At 44.2% G+C, this 27,257-nt stretch overlaps 1 protein-coding gene across 12 annotated transcripts in view; it reads right to left on the reverse strand.

The window, feature by feature from the left end:
- The window catches only part of ANKRD6 (ankyrin repeat domain 6), a 196,320-nt gene that overhangs the window by 22,384 nt on the left and 146,679 nt on the right, over positions 1-27,257 (reverse strand). For 7 of the 12 annotated variants that reach the window (XM_031456036.2, XM_010987694.3, XM_064486862.1 and 4 more), the window contains 16 exons: positions 26,603-26,701; positions 25,095-25,193; positions 23,002-23,100; positions 21,753-21,830; positions 17,453-17,557; positions 16,076-16,210; positions 15,394-15,579; positions 14,779-14,931; positions 7,792-7,905; positions 6,973-7,099; positions 4,202-5,814; positions 2,756-2,776; positions 2,347-2,535; positions 1,780-1,837; positions 290-416; positions 70-191 (listed from right to left, as the gene is read on the reverse strand). In XM_031456036.2, coding sequence (XP_031311896.1) covers positions 5,243-5,814; positions 6,973-7,099; positions 7,792-7,905; positions 14,779-14,931; positions 15,394-15,579; positions 16,076-16,210; positions 17,453-17,557; positions 21,753-21,830; positions 23,002-23,100; positions 25,095-25,193; positions 26,603-26,701 — 1,767 coding nt within the window. In that variant the 3' untranslated portion in view covers positions 70-191; positions 290-416; positions 1,780-1,837; ... (1 more) ...; positions 2,756-2,776; positions 4,202-5,242. Of the gene's footprint in view, positions 1-69; positions 192-289; positions 417-1,779; positions 1,838-2,346; positions 2,536-2,755; positions 2,777-2,808; positions 5,815-6,972; positions 7,100-7,791; positions 7,906-14,778; positions 14,932-15,393; positions 15,580-16,075; positions 16,211-17,452; positions 17,558-21,752; positions 21,831-23,001; positions 23,101-25,094; positions 25,194-26,602; positions 26,702-27,257 lie in introns of those variants that run through there. The other 5 variants (XM_031456043.2, XM_031456042.2, XM_031456041.2 and 2 more) reach the window with 4 other exon arrangements.

The following is a 27,257-nucleotide window of genomic DNA, read 5'->3' on the forward strand; positions in this document are numbered from 1 at the left end:
TAACATTGTGTAAGTCAATAAAGCTGTTTTAAAAAACAATGTGAGATGTAGGACCGTAGATATACTGACCTCAGGAGACACCCTGGAGCTTTCTTTAGAAATCCTTCCATGTTACCCCTCATGGTGGTTGAGGTACGTCCTTCAGGTGTGTCATGATCAGAGGATTCTCTGAAAAGATCTCCACTGGGAATCTAGAATTTTATTGGAAAGAGAGAAAGAAACTTAATGAACTCACCAAAGCACTTCCCAAAAAGAGGAGGCAACTTCTGGATGAAACAAATGTGGTTACCTTCACATCTGCAGAGAAAGTAAAATAAATGATTAAGGAAGTTCCTCAGTGCATTAGGTTCTCCTCCAGTCACAGGAAAAAATATAATTTGAAGAGTACATTGGAGACAAAAGTTGACTTCAGGACACTTGAAAGAGATCAAAAGTGTAACAATTTAGTGCAAGTGAAAGCTTGTGGAAGAGGCTGGGATTGGCAGTTCACTTATAGAACAGATCTAAAAAGTCAACCCAAGAATCTGACCAGTATCTAAAAGATGTAGACAAAATTTTGCAGAGTGATAAATGGTATCTGGTATTGGACCATGTGCCACTGGAGAGTGACATGTCAATAACTTGCATTGCCAGGGCCCACCTGAGCCACCCACAGCCTCAGAGCCCACAGGACAAAATAATTCTGCATACTCTTCCACGGGAGGATGCACTCATTTAAAATGTTTGCATGAGCCAATTTTCAGGGTTTTATATAGATGTACATTAGTCAAGCCATCTGACAAACAGAAGGAAAAGCATTCGTGAACAGTTTCTGAACAGAGAACACCTTAGAAATACTTGTTTTGTGTGTGTGGTACAATGGACATACTCAAGCACAGCCTGTCTTTAGTATATCTAAAATCTTGAAGCTAAAATCTTCCCTTTATGAAGTGTGGCAGTCAGTGACTTTGATGTTCTTTCTAACAGTGGTGTATGTGGACGATGTGAGAGCATTTGTGGTCTGTCTGTGCAAGAATCAAATACCACAGAGTCCCCAAAAAGACCTTATTTGGGGTTTTGTTTTGATTTTGGTTTCTTAAGTGGATAAAACAGTAAAACCTGAGTTTTCGTCTTATAGAGGCTAAGATTATTCTCACAGACAAGCTTTTACCGTCATCTCCAAAGAACACTTTCATTTAATTAGTTCACTTAAATCTTTGATTATCTCCTCTGAATTATAGGACAAGTCTGTTGGTTAGCCCAACAGGAGATTTATTTAGCAATTTCTTCTCACATGTGAAACCATGGTCATTAAGACGTTGGCCAGAATAGAACTGCTGGTGGAACACATTGTATTCATTGTCTGTATTGTGGATCGGGCAAATTAACTTCCTGGGTGTTCCCTGTAAACTATGCTCTTGTTTGAATGTTAAAGGTTTGTTCCTGAAGTTTAATTTTAAGGTAGCTGAATGTTTGAGTCATGTATATGAACTACAATAAATCCATCTTTCTACATTATAAGTTTTTAAAATACAAAAGTTTCTAGCATCTGAGAAGTGGCACCAGGCTATTTATTATTTACTATGTTGGCGGCCCCCGTGTCATTTCCCCCCTTTAAGTTGCGCCATTGACATTTGAAAACCACGGCACAGACATGGCTGCGGGTGTGTCTGCAGAGACAAGTGAACTTCTAATGTTTGAGGAAGGCAAAACATATTTCCTGGGGGGTTTGTATTACTGTAGTCACACCTCTCAGGTGAAGCTGAGTGAGAGAGACCAACGCTTATGTGGCTAAATTACCTTTTATGGAATAAGGAAAATCCGAGTTAAAAGCCAAAAGGAAGCAGCTCACATTTACCTTGGGAAAAAAAAATGGGATTATGTAGAGTAAGGCTCAAACAGGATCAAAAGTAAATTGTCACCCTGTGCCAAACTAGAAGTTACCACCAGCCATCTCCTTCCTTGAGTCAGGCATTTGAGAAATACTTTAGGATTAAGTTTTCTACTTCTGTTTGCTGAGAAAGAGTAAATCATTTTCACCCAGTCCATTTTGATTTCTAGAAAGTGCTTTACTGCACTGTCTTGCTTTTGTTTCCCATGAATTTAAAGTAATGTATTCAGAGTCAGAATATTTGAGTGAATAGAACAGGAAAAGGGTATTTCCCCTTAAATAAAATTACAACTGAAAATATATTTCAAAGTATTTCTTATTCATAAAACATTCTAAAAGGTCATTCGTTTTTTAAAACTAGTTTGTCTTTTACACCTTAATATACTTAAATACTAAAATACTTAAAGTACCTAGCTTTTTTATCACAAGAAATATATTTAGCTTTTAGAAACAATTTGTTAGTCAAAAAATGTTACCTTAGCCTGCGTAAAATTGCAAGTGATGTCCTGTCCCCTTCTGCTTTGTTCAGTAGTTTCCACAAGGTCAACAGTTTAAACATTTGTTTAAGCTTATACTGAGGAATCTTTTCATGTTACAGCAGGCTTTAAATTTTTACTTTTTCAAGCAGTCCACGTGATCTTTCCTTTCAAGCAGGTGTATCTGCTCTAAATTACATTATTAGAAACAAAGTAAGCATAGCTAGGCGAAGGCACTCTTTTGCAGGAACCATAAAATTTGGTCAACCACACAAATGAAAACGTAGGCTGAACAAAGTATTCACTTTCATTTTTTAAATAAGGAATACTATCCATAGAGTTGAGAACTATATTTAATGCTCAAAGAGAAATTCAAGATGATAAAAATATTAAATAGAAGACAACATACCTCTTAAGCATCAACGCTTGACTGAAAAAAAAAAAAAAAAAAAAAAGAGGGTATAAACATGAAAACATCACTTCCTTTATTTTGGGCTCCCAAAGTCAAAAGTAAGGTTAGAACTAATATTCAGTCTGCCGCAGGTATTTACCATACTCAATGCAATAATACACTAACAATTTTTTAAACTGCAATATTGTACATCTTTTGTGTTTTACGTAATTCCCTCAGCTATTGAAAATTCCAGCCTGTTTGAAACACAACCTACACTGTTGTAAATTGTTAATAGTTCTGCTGCTTTGGAAAAGCACTGCTGTGGCATTTGTGCATTTTAGCAGATAGCACAGGGAAAAAAAATAAAAACACATGAGACCCGTAGTCAAGTTTTTGACAATGCTAAGGAACAAAAGCAGACCACAGGTGTTGAAAAAGCTATTGCATTGGTCTTGAGAGGCTGTGATCTCTTTGGGTTAGAGGCTGGCTGACCCTGCTCAGGTTCCTAGCGTATTGGTTTTCCTTTCCCTGGGAGACAAGATCCACATCACCTGCCAGACTAGGAGCGTCTGACCCTTCACGGTCCTCCCTAACCTCTTCCCTAACTGTGACTGACAGAATTTTCCAGTTCACAGTAAGCTGCCCGCCTCTGATGCACAGGAGTTATGTAATCAAAATACTTCCCACCCAAGTGCTCGATAGTCCCGACAGTTAAAATCTTTTTCAGCATTTCTTAACAAGGACAACCCTTGAAGTAGCAGACTTTCCTAATAGGTGAAAACAGTTGCTGCTTGGAACATGACTTACTGAACATCTCAGGGTTTCAGTGTCAGGCAGCTCCCAACAAACTGATGTAAACTGAGGAAGGGTTCTAAAGAGGTTAGTGATACCCTGTTGGGGATTGATTTAGAAAACTCAAGGTACCATCTAGCTCTACAGTCCTGTGATTCTGCATTGGGAACAAATAGGGAAGTGAAGAGACCCAAGTGCCCCTGGAGTTAGCAATCCAGTGAGTCTCTGGGGACGAGCCATCCCACCTGGTAGTGGAGGAGCAAGACGAGCTTACGAACCTGAAGATAAACTTCAGAGAACATCAAATTAATTCCCTATCCTGGTTCTGCAACGATGACCTACACCTCTACATTTATTAGGAATGCCTAGACCCACAGATGATCACTATTTAAAAGAACAAGCCAAAAGAACTGTGAGCTCCATGGGCAGAAAACACAGGGACTAAATGCATATTTTGTTTTTCTGGGTATTCCCAGGTCGAGAAGTCATAATTTTCCCTTTGGCTCACTGAGCAACACTTTATTCAAAATTACACACAACAGTTACTTGGTTTATAGAAATGGAATCAAGGTTTCTATGCACATATGGAATTTTGAGGAGATGAATATAATGCCACATTGCAAGGGACAAGAAGCCAGGAAGATAAGTAAATTCAAAATTTCAACTTACCTAAGCTACTTTTGCAACTCTGTACTCCATAGAGCAGGGTAAAATCCACAGGGCTCCAGGAAGCTGGGCAATCTAAATCAAGTTACTGAATTATTTACCTTGATATAGTCACCGCAAAGCAGTGGAAAGCTTTTGAGGTCCTTCAATGACAGAACTCAATTCAAAATGAAATACTTTTTAATAAACAGCCTTATTTCTTTATAAAATGTAGACCACTATGCTCAAATTCAGAAAAGTACTCTAAGATAAATGGCTGTGAGTTGGTTTATAGAAGTTTCATTGTTACATGAATTTTTTTTCCATTAATCCGCTTTAGAAATCACTATGATTGTAGTGTTTCTGTATTTTGGCTGAAATATACAGAAGCCATGATCAAATGATGTGCACCTTTCTCATTTGAGTTCATTTATTAACAAACATCTCCAGTGCTATGAGTCAATTACTCATTATTTAAATACACTTTGATTTTTTGAAACATTTTAAGATATCCTGGGTCTTGTGACATCATGAAAATCTTTCTCCTCAAAATTTATTTAAGTTTTCCCCTGGTTAAAACATCGGCATTGTGAGAACTGCAGACTTGAGGGCGAGGGTTTAGCGGGTCTGTTGCAGCTCTTACAGAAAGACACTCTGGTCCAGGCACGGCGGGTGTGTTTTACATAAGAGTGACTGCTTGATTTCAGTTCACAGGGGATTAATATCTTTCCCTGCTCTTCATTTACATTGTTTCATATCCTGAATATTAGGGTTTGGGTTTAAACATCCTTCCATTCGTTAGCATGGCTTGCTTAATCTGAGCTTTTGAACTTCAGATGAACTTGGGCTGAGATTTTGAGTTTGTAATGAAACCTAAAACTAAGCAAGCTTCCCCTGGTTTCAGTCTAATTGTTGACGTCTTCATAACCTCAGGGCATAGGAAGACTGTGTCTGGCACATTTTAGAAATTAGTGATTTTTTTTAAAGGCAAGTCTGCTCTGTGCGTAGTAGCAGCCGACGGACTGGAAATCCTCAACAGTCCTGTCTGGTGCCACTTCCCAGGCCCTAGTTTTCCTTCTGTACCTTAGTCCTCAGTTTAGCAAGTTCCTCCTCTAAACTTTTAATGTGTTCCTCCAGCGTGGCCTTGTCTTGCTGGGCCTTCTGACTGGCTTGGCTCCGTGCCTCTTCAATCTTCCTTTCATACCACTTTTCCATCTGGGTAGAGACAGCCTCAAAAAAATACTGGGTGAGCTCCAGCGCCTGGGAGGTGTCTCGGAGGTGGGGGGCGGTCTGCTCGCCGCCTGCTGCTGGGGGCAGCTGCCTACAGGTGTTGCTGGGCGCTGGCTGCTGGGTCCGGTGCCTCGTCTGCCCACTTTTCCCAGACTTCTTGGTTTGGGTGCCTCTGTCAACACAGGGCCCAGCCTGCAGATCACATTTGGTGGCCTCTTTCAAAGGGAGCAAGGCTGTCTGGACCTTGACATTCCTCAGTCGGGAGCCCGTGCAGTCGGAGGAAGACAGCTCCTGCTGGAGTCTGTGGGTCGCTGTGGAGCTGAGGGCCTTCTCCTTGGGCCTGACCACCGGAGGGGAACTGTCCGAAGCTGCCACTGGACCTGCAGTCACCACCGACTGATCCACACCTGGTTTTGGAAGGAAAACAAAACTCAGAGTGATTGAATGCATGTCCATCCAGCCACGTGGGTCGGCGTTTGTGTCCTGGGAATCCTGTAACCCGCCAGCCTCTTCAATCATCACCCACTATGTACACCTTCTCCTGTCCCCCCCGCTCCACTTCACCCCTCATGATCATTTTGTTTCATCGGGGCTTTCATGGATACTGTGTTAGACACACTGGTGGCATCTATGCCAAAAACAACACTGGCCTCTCCTTTAGCCTGTCTCAATCTACACTAGAAGGCTCTGGGTATCATTTCCTGATTGCTAAGGATGACACATCTCACCACATGTCCCAAAAGAGAACTGGGTGCTTATTGATAAGAATGAACACCCCCATTCTCTAACTTCTGGGCCTTTTCCACACCATCGCCCCAGTTATTAGTCCGTTGACCAAAGCTCTCATTTGGAGAGGTGGTCCTATTCCTTGTACCCAGAGCTCCACGGCAAGTTCTGTAACTAGTCCTAGCATGAAAAATTTGCCCAGGATTTCTCCCACTGTTACGGGTACAAGGAAGATAAAACCACAGATGTGGAGATGGTCTATGGGAATGTGAAACACTTGACGTATCAAAATTCCCCTATGGAGGTCTAATTACTAAGCCTGTGATGTCTTCAAAGGACCATCACTGAGCATAACCACTGCAGCTACTGCAAAGATGCTCTGCGCAAAGCTTCTCTTATCTAGCCCCTGGGGCAGCTTCGGTATATGAACTTCTATTTAATGAGGGTGTACTGGGTTGTCCAAAGGTAGAAGGCTGATCGAGAAGAAAGGGAAAGCAGTACAAGGGCTAGGGTGGGTTCTCTGCTGAGGAGACAATCTCCTCACCCCATCTTAAGGGTCCACTCTTTCACCATCAGTATTGCACTACTGTCAACCATCAACAATTCTTTTTTTCTTTCACTTAAATATTTTTGAACACTTAAATAGCAGTGTTGTATTACTGTACAGGAACTGCATATACCATAGTGAGCAAAACACGGTCCTTGCCCCCACAGAGTTCACGTCCAATCCAGCATCTTCTGTAGCCCTACCACATGGGCTGCCTTTGTGCAGGAGAGAACGCAACCCAGGGGGGTATCACCACCTTTGGATGGAGGGGCTCTCTCTGCAAGTCAGTTACCTGTGGAGGACTCATAAGTGGAAGGTGTGGATTTAGTCCTGGACACCCTAGAATCTCCAGAAAGCTTCATCTCCAGATTCTGAATCTTTAACATGCACCAGGTTTTTAATTCATCCACCAAGGACATCTGAAAAAAAAACCCCACAAGTTAGTACACAAAATAATCGGGAGAATTTGATACATGATATATGAATTAAAGCATCAAGAGTAGGCTTTTCAATTATTATCCTGACAAGCCCCGAAGTTGTGGGTTACCCACATCCCACTGGCCACACAGCACTCTCTGTTGACCCTCTGAAGCCCAGGACTCCCCCAGTGCCCAAGCTGAGTACTGACGATGATCTTTATTAAGTGACCCAGAGGCACCTTAAACACAAACACTCAAGGCTTCCCAAGTCTTCCAAACCAAGCTGATGGAAGCAAGAACTCACACACTCACAAGTGCTCATTTCATGTCTGCTGTCCTGGGGCGACCCAAACTCTCTAAGGGTAAGAATCAAGCCTTGTGCAACAAAGAGTCACGGCCCAACAGAGCCACGATGCAGAACTGATTCAGGGCAGAGCTGACCTCTCCCCTGGAACACTCTATAGACTGTTCGGCCTCTGCCTGTTGCAGGCATATTCAGCCACAAACATGAGCTGAACCCTGGGTTCTTTTCTATTAACTACATTTCAGGTTAGAAAAATGGCATGCTCTGCAATGTGAACGCTCTTAGAGGGCCTCGACCTGGGAGCTTTCAATGTTGGGTCCGAGTCCCTTAACGCAGGAGAGACGGGTGGTAAATCACAAGATCAAGACAGACAGATCCTGGTCTTCACCTGCCGTTTCTCTCCCTCGTGCTTTTCCGTGTCCGAGTGCTGTTGCAGGCGGTTCAGGCACTCTGTCCTCTCTGCTGAGAGTCGCTCAACCATCAGCTTGTCCAGGACACGCATCTAGGATTCAATGGGCAAAGGGAGCATGACCAAGATGACCTGGGGATGGGCCCTGGGGTACCAGGCAGGGGCCGGGCAGAGGCCAGCAGACCTCAGCTCCTTGCCCTTCCCTCTTCTTGTGACATTCATGGAACTCAAGCTTTTCAGAATTCCTGAGCCTGTTTCTGTTAATGCTACTTTCTTTTTCTCCTTTAAAAGTCTTAAGGGGTTTAAAAGACCATAAATAAAGCACAGTAAATATACAACTCAAGCCAATACAGTCCTTGTAGGTAAAAGAATTTTTATAGGTCTTAGAACATTATCTCCAAGACTTATTTCAAGAAGTATGGCGCTATCCCACCTCCTCTTTTTAAAAAATTGGTTTTTTTAAATGTTAGTGGCTGCCAAGAGGACATGGAAGAAGCTGAATATTCTGGGCTTTTATCCCAGAATAAAAGAGAACAAATCCTCTTGGCCCTTCACTGAAAGTAGTCAAAGCCCGGGAAGAAGGGTGTGGAAGGAGTTCAAAGGGATTGCTTCAGGGGGCAAATGACTGTCACCTTTCAATCACATGCCCACCCCCACCCAGACATCTCCTGTAGGGCTCCAACACCGGGAGGGGCCAGACTTCAAAGGCTTGGACAAGGTCCAAAGAAGAGAAAGGAGCTGGTGTTAGCGGGAGCCACCCACTGAGGGCTCACCGCCGAGTTCCCCTCCCGTCAGGGACATACCTGATTTTCCACACCCAAATGTTCAAAAATAAAAAAGCTGCATCAGTTCTGGAGATGCAGCAAGCGCCTTCTGTTTGCCCTCTTTAGCCCTCACGTCTTCCTGTGAACTGCTTTCCTCCTGTTTTCGACGACTGGCCTGCTCCCCTCCACCTCCTATCCCCTGCCCAGCCAGATGGCTCAGCCCGGAGCACCCATGCTGATCCGTGGGCGTGTTCCCGGGGCAGGGCTGACTGGCCCAGGCACGCGCACCTGACTCACACTGGGCCCGGAGTCCTTTCCCTGAGACTGGGAATTTGGACTAAGAATCTACGACTGAATCTGTCACCTTCCTTGAACCAGAGTGTAGGTCCTTGAGACCTCTCACCATTCACCTAACACATTCCTCTCTGGGCTTGGGGTACCTGAAGTGGGGTTTTATTCACAAAACAGTCATAACTAATGAATTATGGTTTAAGAAGAGATTTTTTAAGTGGGCTTTCTATGAAGTGCAAATAACAAATAAACCTTAATGTTAAATTTCACTAGTCAACAAGGAAATAAAAATTAAACAAATGTCCTTAATCAGTTTGGCAAAACCTTTTTTAAAAAAAAATGTTAACATTAATGATGGCAAAGGTTTGAGACAGAAACTCGATACTGCTGATAGGATATAAACGGGCACAACCTTTCCATTAAGTAGTTTGCCAATATTTATCAAGAGCCTTAAACATAGTCTTAACTTTGGACCCAATTATCCTAATTCTGAGCAAATAACCTGGAAAGCAATCAAAAGTTTATGCTTATAAACGTTCAGTCATTATTTATTAGAGTGAAAAAGTGTAAGCAAATTTAGTGTCTAACAAAAGGAATGGTTAAATGAACGACGTTGTATTAACATGCTGGAATATTAGGAAGCCAAGGACATGGGAAAATGCTCATGATATAAAATTAAGTGAAAAAAGCAGGAAGCAAAATTATGGGTATACCCCCTCACACAGAAATAGCACACTGCCATTAAACAGCACACGGCAGCTGCACACGCCTAAGGTATATTACTAAATTAAAAAGTCAGCTGCAGAAGAAGCACAGTAGAGTTCCACTTTTGTTTAAAAGTGGTAATTAGTAAGGTTATATCTGAAAAAGAGAAAAACCTATGGGAAAATACACAGTAATGGAAGGGATCTCTAGGGAGTGTCATTACGATAATAGTTCTGTATATGGAATGTTTTTCCCAATGAATATTTTATTATTATGTAAGCTTTTTACTGTTTAGGGTTTTATTTGTATTTAAGAACCTACATCTATTGCACATTTCTTTTCAACGACAAAGGGCAAACATACTTTTACAATGGAGAGACACGGTGGCTCCACACCATTAATGGGACATACTGACATCTGTGTCTTCTGATGGGACGTAATTTGAAGTTTACACAATTAACTATGAAATATTCTTGCCAGATGTATTTAACCTGAACCTAAATAAGCATCTAGACCAATAGTTCTCAACTTTGAGGTTTTACTAGCATCACCTGGAGGTCTTGTTAAAACAGTTTGCTAGACCTCACCCCCTAGAATTTCAATCACAATTAAACTCAGTGGATTTGGAATAAGGCCCAAGAATTTGCATTTTCCAAGTCCCCAGATGACACAGATGCCACTGATGTGGGGACGACACTGAGAATTACTGCTCTAGAGATAGCTGTCAGTTTATAGAAACACAAGGATAGAGGAATAAGTTCAATAACATTAGGAAGAAACTATCAGACAAATCCAGAATATGAAACATCCTATAAAACACCCAGCCTGGACTCTTTAACAAGTTAATAAGATGGGAGAAAACAAACGCTGCAAGAAAAAACCAGGGACCACTCTAGACTAAAAGAGACCACAGAGACGTAACACAAAATATAACATAAAAGCACAAAAATTCGCTGGATCTTTGGCTGGGATTAAAAACAAAAACCAGCTATAAAAAAACATTATGGGAGAATTGAAAAAATCTGAATTTGAACTGGATATTATGCAATTAGTGTTAATTTTCCCAGATATGAAAACCATATTGTGTTATGAAGGACCAAGTCCTCAGTCTTAGTCGATGACTCTGGAGTACTTAGAGGTGAGGTGTCAGGCCCATCTACAGCTAAAACTCAAACAGTTCAGCAAGAGAAAGAATGTGGGACACAGAGCAAATGTGGCAACATAGTAACAAGTGGTTGAATCTAGGTAGAGGGTATAGAAGCTTCCTTAAGCTAGTATTTCAACTTTTCTATATGTTTGACAATTTTCAAAATAAAGTTAGAAAAAAAAAACTATAGACATGATTATACTACTTTACTGTACAGTGGGAAAGGGGGATTGAGTGAACAGATGTATCAAGTGACTGGAAAAAAATAAACACCAATATTAATTGTGCTTTTTCATCATAGTGGGCTTATAGGTGATTTATTTTCCTTCCTAGTTTTCATATTTTAAAAAATGCTCTATAATGGGTATATATTATTTTTCTAATCTGAGGCAAATTAAACATGTTCAAAAAATTTAAGTAAATGGGAATGGATAAAGAAGATGTGGTAATATATACACAATGGAATACTACTCAGCCATAAAAAAGAATGAAATAATGCCATTTGCGGCAACATGAATGGACCTAGAGATTATCATACTAAGTGAAGTCAGTCAGAAAGAGAATGACCAGTATCATATGATATCACTTATATGGGAAATCTAAACTATGACACAGATGAACTGATTTACAAAACAAACATATGGTTACCAAAGGGGAAAGGCATAGGGAGGGATAAATTAGGAATCTGGGATTAGCAGATACACATCACTATATATAAAATAAACAAGATCCTACTGTATAGCACAGGGAACTATATTCAATATCCTGTAACAGACCATAATGGAAAAGAACATGAAAAAGAATGTCTATATTTATATAAAAAACTGAATCACTTTGACCATGAGCTTGCCTCTCCTCATGACTACAACGAAACAACTGAATGCTAAATAACCATTGAAAAAAGACTGGAACCTAGCAAAAAAGATCTTTTGCAACTAGAAACAGAAAGAGGGAACCACAGCAGGATGGTGGGAGGGGCATGCTTGCAATATAATTGAGCCCCATACTCCTCGGGTGGGCGACCCACAAGCTGAAGATTTGTTGGGTCACAGAGACCCTCCCACAGGAGTGGGAGCTCTAAGCCCCATGTCAGTCTCCCCAGTTTGGGTTCTGGCATTGGGAAGAGGAGACCCCAGGACATCTGGTTTTGAAGGCTAGGGGGGCTTGGCCCTGGGAGAAACAGAGACTCCATTCTTTTGGGAAGCATACACGGAAACTCACATGCACCAGGTCCAAGGGCAGAGGCTGTGATTTCATAGGAACCTAGGCCAGACCTGCCTGCTGGATTTGGAGGGTCTCCTAGGGACATGGGGGACGGTTGTGGCTCACTCAGGGGACATAAAAGCTGGTGGCAGACATTGGAAATGTTCATCTACATGAGCTTCCTGGAGGCTGACATCTTGATTGGATCATCAGCAACAAGACCTAGCCCCACCCAACAGCCTGTACGGAAGCCTCAGGCCAAACAACATACTGAGTGGGAACACAGTCCCACCCATCAGCAGACTTCCTGAGCCACAAAGGCCTCTAGACAAAGCCCTACCCACCAGAGGTCCGGGACCAAGCTTCACCCAGCAGTGGGCAGGCACTGGCTCCTCCTGCCAGGAAACCTGCATAAGTCTCTAGCCCAGCCTCATCCACCAGGAGCAGATACTAGAAATAAGAAAATAGTAATTCCAAAGCCTGTGGAAGGAATCCACACATAGATAGATAGATGATATGAGGTGGCAAAGGAATATCTCCCAGGCCAAGGTACAAGATGAAATCCCAGAAGAGATAAGTGATGAGGAGATGGGCAATATATCTGAGAAAGAGTTTAAAGTAATGATGGCCAATATGTTCAGAGAACTCAAGAGGAGTACAGATGCACAGAGCAAACTTTTTAAGCAGAGTTGGAAAATATAAAGAATACCCAGAGTTGAAGAATAAAATCACTGAAATGAAAAAATACACTCGAAGGAACCAAGAATAGACTAAATGAGGCAGATGAATGGATCAGTGAGCTAGAAGACAGATAGCGGAAGTTACTTCAGAACAGAAAAAAGAAAAGAATGAAAAGAAATGAGGATAGTTTAAGAGAACTCCAGGACAATATGAAGCGCACTAATATTTGCATTACAGAGGTCCCAGCAAGAGAAGAAAGGACCTGAGAACATTTTTGGAGAGATAATCACTGAGAACTTCCCCAACTTGGGAAAGCAAACAGTCACCCAAGTCCAGGAAGCACAGAGAGTACCACACATGATCGACCCAAAGAGGAAGACACCAAGGCACGCAGTCATCAAATTGACAACAATTAAGGATAAGGAGAAAATATTAAAATTAGCAAGAGAAAAGCAACAAATAACATACAAGGGAACTCACATAAGGTTATCAGCTGATTTTTCAGCAGAAACTCTACAGGCCAGAAGGGAGTCACAAGATATATTTAAAGCGATGAAAGAGGGAAACTTACAACCAAGAATACTCCATCCAGCAAGGCCCTGACTTGAAGAAATCAAAAGCTTCCCAGATAAACAGAAGCTAAAAGATTTCAGCACCACCAAATCAGCTTTACAACAAGTGTTAAAGGACCTTCTCTAGTCATCAAACCATAAAAAAAGAGAACAAAAAGAAGAGAGGAAAAAAAAGATTGCTTTGACTATTCGGCGTCTTCCGTGGTTCCTTATAAATTTTGGAACTTTGTTCTAGTTCTGTGAGGAATGTCACAAGTATTTTGATGGGGGTTGCATTGGATCTGTGGATTGCCTTTGATCATGTTGATTCTTCCAGTCCAAGAGCACAAGAAATCTTTCCATTTCTTTGTGTCATTTCAGTTTTCAGATTATAGGTAACCTCCTTGGTTAAGTGCATTTCTAGCTATTTTGTTGTTTTTGATGTAATGGAAACGTCTCTGCCAGTTATAAAATTCTGGTTTTTGAAGTGAGAAAAAAAAAGGTGAATGAAGGGCCACAAATGTCAAAATATCCTTCTTTCTTATGGGTGAGTTGTATTCCATTACATATATATATACACACACACACATATATGCACGCTGCATCTTCATTATCTATTCAACTATTGATGTGCACTTAGGATGCTTCCATATCTTGGCCATTATAACATAGGATGTTGCTGTTAATAGCAGGGTGTATGTATCTTTTTTAATTAATTCTTATTTTGTGGTTGGCTTTATTCCTTTGATAACTATGTTAGTTTAAAAAGCTAAAGCTCTAAATGTTCTTAGAAACAGTGAACAGTACATACATGTAAGTTAGAAAATATATGTGCAGGGAAAAATGAAAGACATGGAAGAAACTTGAAAGACATTACTAAATGAAAGAAGCCAGTCTGAAAAGGCTACAAACTGTATGATTCCAACCAAATGACATTTTGGAAAAGGCACAGCTACAGAAACAATAAAAAGATCGTGGTTTCCAGGGGTTTGGGGAGAGGGAGAGAGAAAGGAATGAACAGATGGAGGACAAGGGATTTCTAGGGCAATGAAATTATTCTGTATGATACTATAGTGGTGGCTACATGTCATTAAGCATTTGTCAAAACCCATAGAATGTACAACATCAGGAGTGAACCCTAATGTAAACTATGGACTTTGGTTGATAATAATGTGCCCATGTTGGTTCATCGACTGTACCAAATATGCCACACTGATGAGGGATGTTGAGGGGAGGGGAGTATATATGTGTGGGTGGGGAGGACTATGTGCGAACTCTATTTTCTGCTCAATTCTATTGTGAACTTGAAACTGCTCTAAAAGAGCAGTTTAAAAGTCTATTAAAAAATAAATATAAATATTAAAATTTTTTAAAAAACTGAATCACTTTGCTGTATACCAGAAACTAACATAACTTTGTAAATCAACTATACTTCAATAAAAAAAAATTTTAATGCAAAAAAAAAGTTTAAGTAAATGGGCTTTAAAGAAATCACAAGCCGGCCTCTTCCCGACAGCCCGCCCCGCATGCTCAGAGCAGTTTGCAGAACAGAAAGGTGCGCTGCACTCCCGGGTTTCGTTTTCTACTAGAACACCCCACAGTTAGGAGGACGGCAGCTGCTTACTTGGTGCTGGGTCTTAGTCTCCATATGCCCCAGCTTTGTGTTCATCTTGTCCTGCACCGATACCAGCTCTGCTTTGATCTCCTCCACCGTTGCCTCCAGCTGATTCTCCAGCTTGTTGATGAGGGGTTCACATCGACAACCATTTATCGGTGCCTGAGAGGGAAGCCAAAAACAAAATCAAACCAACTGCTTCGTTCCTTCCACAAGCATGTGTCCAGTGCCCACTGTGTGCCAGTCAGTGTAGCGGGGGAACACATACGACGGAGGATCACTGTCCCTGTTCTAACTTTACTGTCTGACAAGTCAAGCTTCGGGTCCAGCAGGCGCTAAGAAGATGCAGAGAGAGTAACATCTAGTTCCAATCTTCAAACTGCTATAATCCATTCCCCCGCCTCGGGATTATCTAGTCAGATGAGGATGGTGCAGAAAACTACCCCGCTGCTCGCCAACAGAGTGTATTTGCACTGTTTAGGTGAGGAGGGCCAGCTGGCTTATCTTCAAAGCTCATGCGTTCTTCAGTCACTGCCTCGAGTGGACATCAGCCCCCAGCAACAGTGTTACACAGGTGCCTCGCTTATGGCCCATGGTCCTGTCCTGACAGGGCCCAGCAGGTACCTGCATCACTTTCCCGTCCTTGCCCCGGTACAGCGTGTAGAGCTGGTACGCTCTGAACTCGTGGGGAGGGGGCGGGGGCGAACATCGATGCCTGGGCCTCTTTTTAGGGTGACCATGAGTGTGCAAGTTCTTCTGCTGTCCGGGCTGTTGGTCTGCTGGTGGGGTGGGGTCAGAAAATGCTGACACCTGCAGGAGAGGAGGAGACAACCGCCCTGAGCGCTGTGGCATCTGCAAGCCTGACACCTAGCCCGCTGCTCCCATCTCGCCCGCTTCTGGGGCAAAGAACCCCGCCTTGCTAGTCTCACAGCATCCTACTCCAGATACCACATGTTAAAAACGATGTATTGGGGGTGGGTATAGCTCAGTGGTAGAGTGTGTGCTTAGCAAGCACAAGGTCCTAGGTTCAATCCCCAGTACCTCCATGGAAAAAAAAAAAGAAATTTAACTTAAAAATACATAAATAAACCTAATATCTGCCCCCCCAACAAAAACAAACAAAAAAAGGATGTATCGGCATGCTAACCTGGTGTCTGCAGCCAGCCAGGTCTAATGTCTGTGCTCTGGCTCCAAACCAGCAAGCCAGCCAGTGAAGTGGCTTTTCAGTGTCGGGCATGATGCTATCACAGGGCCCTCCGCCAGCCCGCCTCCCAGCCCTCTCAGCTGCTCTCACGTGCCTCCTGACCTTGGGCCTGGACTTTCTCTGCCGGCTGTCCTTTGCTGTGGGCTCCGGGGAGGCAGACAGGAGATCTTCTCTGGCCTCTTCTTTTCTGGGTGCGGCCTGTTCACTGCTGTGAGTGTCTCCTGCTGAGACGCTTCCCTACAGAGCAGAAAGAAGCCCAGAAACCTGTTCTACTTGAACCCCTCAGCCTTTTTCAATAATGGCATAAAATTTCCAAGACTCCATCCACTAAAAGGACCCATGGGAATCCTCGCCAATGACAAATTTCAGACAGAGGGAGCACTGCTTGGTGGTCTTAACTGAACATGTGTGCTTCTGCTGGGGAGTTGAATATTTGGCTTTTACTTTATTAGATGCCCAACTAGATACAGCCTTGGGTCTAATTCTATGTTCTAGAACTTCAGGAACCCACACACAAAGTACCTCAGCATTAGAGATTTTTGTTTTTTTGCATTTCAACCAAAAAGCAACCCCATTCTTTGAACTTGGACCGTCACAATTCAAAGAGAAGAGTAAAAACCCTCTGAAATGGGGGGATGGTCCTTGTGAGAAATTTTACAAATTAATATGTGCAATTCACACATAAGAACTTAATCAGTTACAAAGCCTTAACCCTGGAAATTGATAAGATTTTCAGATGGACAGAAAAACAAGTACTTGGTATAAAATTTTATGTGCCAAAATTTGTCTATATCCTAGTCTTCTTCCTCCTGGGAGACCTAAAAGGCATGGTTCATTCCCTGGCTGCCGTATACAGTTGGGCAAGCTGTTCACTGCACAAAGGCACCTAGCCAAAGGTGTGATGGGGGCAGAAGGAGTGGAAATCCAGCTCGGGCTCTGTTCACCATATGTGCCCTGTACTGGGCCACTCTGGCATCTTTTTCTAATTTGTACAAAGGAGGCATGTGGGCCAGCACAGCCTCGGTTTACTCCCTAAGAGGCAAGAGAGGCAGAGAGCTATGCTAATGGTCCTCAAACTTCAGTCCACATTGATATCACCTGGAGGGCTCATTCAAACACAGATTGCTGGGCCCCACCCTAGAGTTTCTAATCCAGTGAGTGGGTCTTGGGTAAGGCCCCCAAATCTGCATTTCTAACAAGGTTCTGGATGATACAGTGGATATTACATTTTGAAAACCACTGTTCTACACAATGAAAGGTGTGTTGTCAGGGAGGCAGAGCCAGTAAATACAGCCAGACAAGGGTGCTGGTGGCACACACACACAGCCTGAAATCGTGAACAAGAGGCCAGAAGGAAAGCCGAACAAGATTTGAAGGACCCAGTGGAAAGAAGAGACAGAGGGCGTGGCAGCCACCAGACAGGCCCAGAGGAGGCAGGGAGACAGTGTCCCCCCTGTAAGCGGGCGGGCTACCCCCCACCTTGCTTTGTGCCACCTCATCTCTTGGCACAGACTGAGCTCTCCTCTCTTCCTTGAGCCTCTCTCTCTTTTTCCTCAAGCTTCGCCCACGACTGAAGCGCAAGACCTGAAGGAGGCAAGAGGCATCGTTACAAACCACGGGCATGCACAGCGTCAGCATGAGGATGCTCCTCGGACCTAACGGAGCCTCCAGCCTAGTGGGAGAGACCAAGCGATCACATCAGACAAGCGCCTCGAGACCACCTGCTATGCCTCCCACGTCTTGTGCTGGGCACTTAGAGACCCAGAGACAGGTAGGACATCGTTCCTGACCGTGAGGAGCTCAATGCTAACAGACATTTATGCGCTGGGCCAGGGCAGCCATGCAGGTGTGAGCAGGCTGTGCACTGCTCAACTCCAGGGAGCACCACTCACATAGACTAGGATGTGAACGGTGCCCCCTGGAGTTGCTGTGGCGGGCAGCCCCATGCCAGGCAGTCTCACTATCCTGGGACACTTGTCCCAATCTAGCCCATCAGACTCTCCCTTGGCCAAATCATATCCAAGTCATATTCAATGTAATTCCAACGTAATCAAGTTACATCTGTGAGCCAGGATACCAGCCACAGGGCAGGAGTCTCTTTCCCAGAAGGAAGCCTCTGGTCTGCCCCTTTGAGTGCAGAGAGGTGGGATAGACACAGGTGGGATGGACACTATGGATCCAGACTGGAGCCAAGCAGCAGCTAGCTGGAGATCTACGGGCAAGTTATCTGACCTCCCTGTGCTCTGTCTTCTCAAATGAGAGAACAGGGAGTTGCTGGGATTAACTGAGACAAAGTAGGTGGCTGGCACACCTTGGACTGTCGGTCCCTGTCAGGTGCCTCCCACCTGCCTAAGGGGGGTTAGGGTTGCTTTAGTTGGCAGAGATGTTTAATCAGAGTACAGATCTCTGAGCTGGTGGAAAGCTTCAGTCTCTGGCCCAGCTCCACACCCTTCCCTCAGACCCCTACCCCCGGTTCCAGGGTTCCCGCCCTTTTAAAAAGCCAAGGAGGTCCAGAAAGTGAAAACACTTTCAAGGTCACACAATCTTTCAGCAATAAAATATTTCATTGTCTTCTTATACAGACAGATAATGGCTCTCTGAAGTTAAGCCCAGTGTCTTTCATCTCAATGTCAGACTTCCTTCTTGTGTTCATTAAATTCAAGTGACACCATTATAGGACAAAAAGAATCTCTATGGGCAGTGGGTACTACCTAAGTGGGAAGTTCCTGACAATAGCTGCCAGCAACTGAACCAAATTTTACAACTGTATTCTTATCCCCTAAGCCAGCAGTTCTGAAATTGTCCAGGGACCCTTGGGTCCCTGAAGTTAAGATTATTTTCATCACATTACAGTAACATTGGCTCTTTTCACACTCCTCTCATGAGTGTATACTGTGGTGTTTCCCAGAAGCTGCATGAGCGATATTATGATCGACTGCAGGCAGAAAAAGAGATGAGAATTCCTGTCTTCTTGTAAGACAGTAAGGAGATTTGCAAAAAAATGTAAAACAAAGCCACTCTTTTACTCAATTTTTGTTTTGAAAGATTTTTTTTTAACGATGTTATTTGTTACCACAAAATGGACTTATTTTTAAATGAATATCTTAAATGTTTCTCAATTTTATTTTCAAATATGGTAACTATTGGTAGATATAAATTCACACAAACAAAGCTCTTTATGGGTCTCTGAATATTTAAAAAAAAAAGGGTCCTTTGACCAAAAAGGCCTGAGAACCACTGTCCTGAGCTAAACTTAGACTCAGGTGAGTCTGATAAAGGGAAGCCACTCATGCTTGCTGCTCATTTGCTTTATCGACGCTTAGGACACAGCTCCAGAAGCAGCCTGAAATTCACTTTCCGAAGCATTTGTGAACCACGCCACATCAAATGAGAAGTAACACTCAGTTCACCCAAAGGCAAAATCATCAGAAAAATTCCCTGCATAGACCATGTTATTAGCCAGTGAAAACACCTTTGCATGGCTAACAGCCTTTCTCAGAGAACCATACCGTCTACCAAGTAGGCCATCACTGATCTTTTCTACTTCAGAGATCAGGGAATATTGATCTTAAGGCCCTGGAAAGCAATATTCTCTTAGTACTGCATCAAAATCCATGGTCAGCTACGGTGCCAAGGCAAGGGGATTTCTCGTTTCAGACAAAAACAGTAAGGCTATTTCTGAGGCTACAGGTCAACCGAACAGCATGCAGGCAACTTTATGCATATTCCAAAGCTTTTTCTTTGTGTTGAAAATAAGGTTTAGCGTGAACAACCATGCAAGAAAACAAAAAACACTTCCAAAAAAAAATGTCATCTGGTTTATCTGCTATCCAACATGGGTGTGAAAAAACTTGCTTAAGTCATTTTTTAAATGTAAACACTAAAGAAGAACCACATAGGAAAATGCTCCACAAGAGAGCTCTATCCCTGGGCTCTGGAAGATAAATGACAGGTGGGTTAAAGACACAGCAGTCTGTGTGCCGGGGGACACTCCAACCCACAAGACTTGATTCTAAAATGGTTGCGCATAGGGCTGGCTGTCCATCAAACTGCCAGACGCTGAAAGGCCAGGGAACTGATGGATTCTAACACTTAGATAGCACCCTGGCCTTTTTGATCCATGAGGGACTCGCTTTTTTCTATCAGGATGCACAGAGGAGACTCTGCTGATGATCTGTTTGCAAACAGTTGGAGAGGTGGGGCTTTTTTCCCCAAGGAGCCCCGGACTCGCATCTGTGTCAGGGGCTCTATAGATTTCCAGAGCCCACTGAGAAGGACCAACTCCACGGGCAACAGGGTGATTGTCTTGTGCACGACAAAGATTTCCAGAAACTGCTAGTTATATCAGGCATGTTTTTAAAACCTAAACGGAATAAAGGTCACGAAGAACCCTGGATTGGCTGGGACTGGGCTACAGGATGCAGCAGGCTGGGGTCCAGAATATCCCTCTGGCTTCCTGAGATTGTCTTCTTGCAACATGAGCCAGAATAAGGTGGAAAACTAATCAGTGTTTTCTGTAATGTCACACAGACTAGCTCCAACTGGGAAATGACCTAAATGTCCAAAATTAAGGAAATGGTTTAATATTGGACAGTGACCAAAAGAGAATACTATGCTTCCATTACGATGAATAATTGAAGACTGCAGAACACTTTTCTCTTATGGTTAGAATAAAGGACAGAACACAAAAGGGGAGTATACATTGTAGGCACAATTATATAAAAATTGTGTGTCTATGCAAACACTGTATGATCTCATATACTGAACCTAAAATGAAAAAAAAAATCAAACTTTAGAGAAAAGACTGTTGGTTGCCAGAGGCAGGGGGTGATGAATGGGTAAAATGGGTGAAAGGGGTCAAACGAGAAAAGCTTCTAGTCATAAATGTCCGGAGGATGTAATGTATAGCAAGGTGACTATAGTTAATACTGTACTGTATATTTGAAAGTTGCTAAGAGAGTAAATCTTAAAAGTTCTTATCACAAGAAAAAATTTTCTGTGTGGTGATAGATGTTAACTAAACTTACTGTGATCACTTTGCAATATATAAATATATAGAATCATTATGCTGTACACTTGAAATATAAGGTTACATGTCCAGTATATCCCAATAAATTTTAAAAATTATGTCTGTGGAAGGTAACATAAAAAGTTATTTCAGAGTGCTGAAGTTATAACATGAATTATCACTATTGAATTTCTTGGTTACCTAGATCACTTCAACCTGAGCTCAAATAAGGTATCAGTCATCTTAAATTGACATGATGATCAGTATACTGTTATTTAATAACGAAAATGATCCTGTACTCAGCTGCCTCTTGTGGACATTTACTGTTGTCTGCCCAGATGGATGCCCCCTCCCACCTTTCTCTGGGAAATGCCCCTTCTAACCATGTGGTCAAAGGGGTGCCCCCATCTTCTTAAAGCACCTGTCTTACTTGTTTAGGGCAATTACCCCAAGCTTGCCAATCACAATCTTCTACATTTTAAACTGGAACTGTTCCCTGGCTGGAAATTAAGATCCAGGAAACTGCTAGTGACAATGATGCAGCCACAGGCAGGAAACGACGCCCATGGGTGAGGAAGGGCCCACTGGGGTCTCTGGTCCTTTATCCTGGAGGCCCACGTGGATTCCCGCATTTCCCACTGCCTGGTGGGTAAGCCCATCAGTCTTCTACTTAGTTGGTTTGAACTGGCTTCGGGAGATCACAACCAGAGGAAGCCCAACGCCTCTGCAGCCCCACGTAATCAACACGACGGAAAACGCAACAGATCCTACCTGGGGAGCTTTCGTGAGGAGAAGAGCAACTTCCGGATTGTTGTGGTAGCGGGCAGTCTCCAGCGGGGTCTGGCCTGCCTGAGGAAAGACACAGGGAGGACAAGTGAGTGCGGGACACCAACCCTGCACACACACAGCCCAGCCGGGGCAGCTCTCCGGGGAGCGGGCAACCTAGCACCCAGGCACGCCCACTCCCACGCTTGCTCAGTGAAACACAACCACATGGGACAGGGCCCTGCTCTCGAGCCTGAGCCCAGCCAATGAGGGCGCCCAGTCACACCTGAGGACTCAGCAACAGAGGGTTAAGTGCTAACAGGTGAGCAGTAAGCCATCTAGGAGGCAAAGGTCTGGGGCACCGCTCACCAAGGCAGGCTCCTGGAAAAGAGATGTGGGAGGTTAAAAAAAAAATCAGACAGGGTCAAGGTAGAACATCTCACTTGAGGAAACACAAAGGATCATAAAGTCCAGCCAAGCAATGCGTTTTCCCTGGAGAACGATGGAGATGACACCTGGAAGGGCTCAGAGTCTCGGCAACTGGATTGTGAAAAACAATTAGGAGGCTCTGGCCACAGCGGAGGCTCTAGAGAGAGTAAGCCAAAAACCCGAAGCTGGGAACAGTGGGATTCAAAGGAAGGGAAAGTGCTCGAGGAATCACCCACTCCAGGTACTAGAGCTGGGGGTGGAGACAGAGGTGGGAGACTAGATACGGGAGCCTTTCCCCAGCGTTAACACCCCAGACTCTCCACACGGTCGGCTCTGAGTCTGTTTCAGGAGCGCAGAGACCACAGGCCAGCCTCAAGGGAGAGGGGGCACCTGAGCTGGCGCCTGCTATAGGATCTGGGAGGGAGACACAGAAAACAGGAAGGCGATACGATGGTTTTGGAGAAAACAGTTTTGAGGAAGATTAGTTTGGAGGTCATTTTTTTGAGGACCCCCACATCTGTTTACCAGCCTGAAACTCACTTTCAGTAACGTCCACTTGCCAGTTTACTTGGGTGCCCTGACCCCTGTCATGCCAGGATGTGCTCACTGAACTGCTTGAAGATGAGTCCTCAGGGTCTGTCAACTCACAGGGCTGCTAGGAGCAAGGGTCCCCTCAAGTCCACGCCAGCGGGCCCCAGGGTTGTGGTGTCCGCGCAGCTCCACGCTGAGCCCCGGAGTCGGCAGAAGTGGTGAGGTGGTAACAACACGCCCTGATTTGGAAAGGAGTGGGAATGGCTCTAGAAAGCACTGCTGCAGCCCCACTTACATTATTAACAATGGTTCCATCTGCTCCGGCTTCCAGTAAGATTTTAACCACCTTCTTGTGATTTAGGGCAGCAGCAACATGAAGTGCTGTGTCTCCAGCCTGAAATTAATCAGAAGAAAGCTGGCTAAAACCCATCCAGTCATGGCCCACAGCCCTCCAGCTTTTCATCCCATCACCTGGTGGTGGCTTTTTAAAGTCAAACTGAGATTTATTTGCCTTAGACTGATAAGCAGCCCTTCGCTAAGATGTTAGGTGGTTCTTTTGAAAGATCTTGGAACTGAAAGAACTATGCACAAATACTGCATTCCTTTCTCACTGGGGATACCAGAAATCATGGGACAGGATTAAATGCAGGGGGCATTTAAACTAATACTGGGCTGGCGTTGTCAAGAGTGGTGGCACCCAACGCTACAACGGAGGCAGGATCATGGGCAGGTAGCCAGGTGCCCTGGACCATGTCCCTCTGCCCAGGCAAGGATGGACAGGGAACCCACCGGCTTCTGAGCTAGAATGAGCAGAAGCTTCGAAGATGACTACTTCTACAGGCCCTGGAGTAATATCCCAGCCCTGCAGCCACCCTCGAGGATGCAGACAGGCCACCGGGAATCACCCAACAGGCTGGGGTGTTTTCTGTCTGGGTGGAGTCACTGATAATCCGTGTTCACTTAACACCAGCTGTTCAACCTCTTACGAAATAGCCTAAGTTCTTTTTGTTGTTTAAAAAACAAAATGCTTGACTATCAGCTGTGCAACGGACAAATGCAGCTTGGGGGCCAATTCCAAATGCAGATGCTGTCTTTATCCCCAACAGAATGACAGCAATAAGTCAGACCAATGTGGGAGAAGTGAAGCAATTCGTTCTCTACTGGAAGGTGATCAAGAAGGCGCCCTGCTACTTTTCCAGGGCAGCATGGAAATCCAGCCACCCCAGGCCCTCCTCCCGCAGTGAGCAGCGGGAAAGTGTTCATCTCACCTGAGTCACCTTGTTGTTTTGGGGGATGCTCTGGAGCCGTGATTTCCAGTCTTGGCTACTCACTGGAATCAGCTGAGAAGCTTTATAAACTACTGATGCCTAGGTCCCACCCAGACATTGACTTAATTAGTCTGGGGTGTGGGCAGGGCGTGATAATTTCAGAGCTCCCAGGTGATTAAAATATGCCACCCAGGTTGAGAAGCACCGGTTTGGCGAGGGCTGTGTTGGGTCATCTAGTTCTAATGAACTAGAATCTGCTGGAAGGATGTAGAATGACAGTATTTAGCTACTTTATTAGGTCAGTGGTTCTCAATCCTGTCTGCACACAGGCCAGGAGTTTTTTAAAAAACGAAACAACACATACCATTGCCTGGACCTCATCCCCAGATGTTCTAGTCACTTAAATCGGGGTGGGATTCAAGAATGGTATGTTTAGTTCCCCTGTTGATTCTAATATGCAGCCAGAGTCAGAAACGACCATCACAGGGTATATTCAATTTGAATCAATCTTTTTTTTAAAACTTCATATTTATGCACCCAAACTCAGAGAAGCCAAACAAGGCATCACTTAGGTATCCATAAATAACAAGACAACTTTTTAAAAATCCAAATGGATACTGAAAATCACACACATTTCCATAGGACGCTGTAATATCACAGCTTTATTTCAAAACCCCACTATAAAGCATATATCCTGATCATGTACTGAACTTTACAGAAACGAGAGACTCCATCAGCTCACATAAAGGTGGCAGTGCAAGGAACACAGCTCAGGAGTCATGCGACACCTAATTCCTTTGCTTATTTACCAAGTCACTCTTCCTTGTGGGTTTCCACTGAAAACAAAACCCTGCCTGGGATCTCCAGAAAATGTTCAATATGCAAACATGGTGATGTGCACTGGAATGATAAGGGAACGCTTTCTCCGGGAGGCCAGATAAACCAGGACCATGGGAGGTGAGGGGAACACCCATGCAAAGACCAGCACTGGTTGAGTCCCAGACCAGGAGAGGGCACCCCCTCCCAGCAGCCTCCCCCAACCCTGGTTTGTGCTAACACACCTGACAGTTAGCCTTGAGGGAAGGGGGCTGACAGCCATAGGGAGGACACATGCACTGACCTGGTTCTTTTCATGGACAGAACAGAAAGCACTGAGGAGGAGCTTAATGATGGACAAGTGATTATAGCGCGCGGCAACGTGCAAACAGGTGTCGCCTGCCTGCGGACAGAAATCAAACTCTAAGCACAGTTTGAGCAGTTACAAAACAAAACAGAGAAAGTAACAAGAAGCTCATTTAAAAGCTAGCAGACTAGCATATATTCTTTAGAGGGTACTGGCCTGGATTATAAGCATCTCCTTTACCACAGATGCTCACTCCATGACTCAGTCCTTTTCTGCCTGCAGCCCTGCTCTTTCCCACCACGCAGGCTCTGTTTTGGGTTTCAAATGCTGGATGCCTGCTCCCCTGGAGACCTTCATAAGCGCTAAGGCAGGCTCTGCTTAGCCTGCCCTTAATAAGACTCCATTAATCTCAGCTGCTCATTAATCCCAACCGCTCCTACAACCCCAAGGCTCTGCAATCTACTGATTAAAACCAATAGCACTGCTTTGAAAATGAGATTTCCCCATCACAGATCCATTGTGCCTGGAAGGACCAGGGAGGCAGGGTGAGCCATAGGATTGTAAGTGCTCTAAAAAAGTCAAGAGCACCCCATTTTAGTAGGGCCCCACTGTCCCACGTGAAGCAGCGTAGTCTGGGGGAACTGATGAGGAAGCAATTGCTGGGCATAATAAAAAGCATTCAGAAAAACTCAGGATCAGGACCTTCCTTAGCAGTCACAGGCCAAACTGCTCCCGGAGAAAAAAAACAACAAAACTGGAGACAACATCACAACGTTTTGCAGTGCTCCCCTAACATTGCCACTCAACCTCCGCTCTATCTAGAGAAGCCAGCCCTCAGCATCACCTTCTCCCCTGGGTTAAGAAGGAGCCAAGCTCAAAGCTGAGGTTCAGAGCAGGCTCAGAACCACCCTACATGAGCATGCTCCTAATCAGGGGGCTGCAGCCAAGGTCATTTTGGAGAGAAGCCTCAGTCAGATTCTCTAGGCGTGTGGCTAAGGGATGGGGTTGATAAAGGAAACACAGCTTCTGTGGAGGGAAGAGGGATGCCCACAGGACCCTTCAGGTCAGGAACCTCTATGAGCTACTGAACCATCAGCTCATCCCAAGGATGCCTCGGTAATGGATTTGTAGATGCTGGATGTGGAGTATCAGATGGCTTCCTGATACAGCATCAGCCAATATTTGCTTAGAGTACAACACTATGTGGGCAGAGGCTTCTTGAAAACATTTAGACTCATTTGCTAAACACCTGCTGTACAAAATGATAAAACAGACCAAGGCTGAGGAGTGAGGGGACAAGCATGGGAGAAAAAGTGTTTGCATTGATTCCTCTTCCTAGCCCCTCCAGGACCCCTTAAAAATTTGCAAAAAAAAAAAAAAATGGAATACTTTACTGATAGTCCCCACTTTTTACATTTTATCTACACGTGAATGCTCAAGCACGCTTTCAGGGCTATTTTTCGAGGGACACAAGAGCACGAGAGAAGGTGATTTTGTTCACCCACGTTATTTTTGAGGTCGGCACGGGACCCGCCCAGCAGGAGGACGCGGGTGCTCTGGGCGTGGCTGTTTTGGCAGGCCAGGTGCAGGGCCGTGTTCCCCGCCTTGGAGAGAGGCAGAGAGAAAGGAGGACACGTTAGGGACAAGCCTGTGGCAGGGCGAGACTTACAGAAGAAAGCAATGCTCACGGTCTGTTTCCCGATCGGTGGTCCAAGCTGGGGTGCTTCAGTGGCAAGAACATTTAACTGGGAGTCCAAACAGGCAGAAGAGGCACATCTGTCATAAAACCTTGCTTCTAACTCCTGGCTCTGCCACTTACACATTGCAAACTGCTAGGCAAGGCTCTTAACAATCTCAGCCTTGAATTCCTTACCTGTAAAATGGAGCGTGACCTCTCCGTGCGGAGGCTGTGGAGAACTGATTCGGACTGCCTAGGAGAGCACCTTCTTAACAGCAAAACGCTGTGCACCTGTAGGGCGCTGTCAGTAAGTGGACCCTTTCCAATATGCTTAACAGCTGTGGCTACAGCACACTACCAATGGGGTGAGGAAGACTGAACAGGCCACTTTCTACACTGCAGACTAAAGGTAACAGATTTAACTAGCAAGGCTTTTTCAAACCTTGTTTTTTCTGGAAACATCAAAATTTGAACCATGGACA

The sequence above is a fragment of the Camelus dromedarius genome, chromosome 6 (assembly GCF_036321535.1).
Source record: "Camelus dromedarius isolate mCamDro1 chromosome 6, mCamDro1.pat, whole genome shotgun sequence".
Lineage (NCBI taxonomy): Eukaryota > Metazoa > Chordata > Mammalia > Artiodactyla > Camelidae > Camelus > Camelus dromedarius.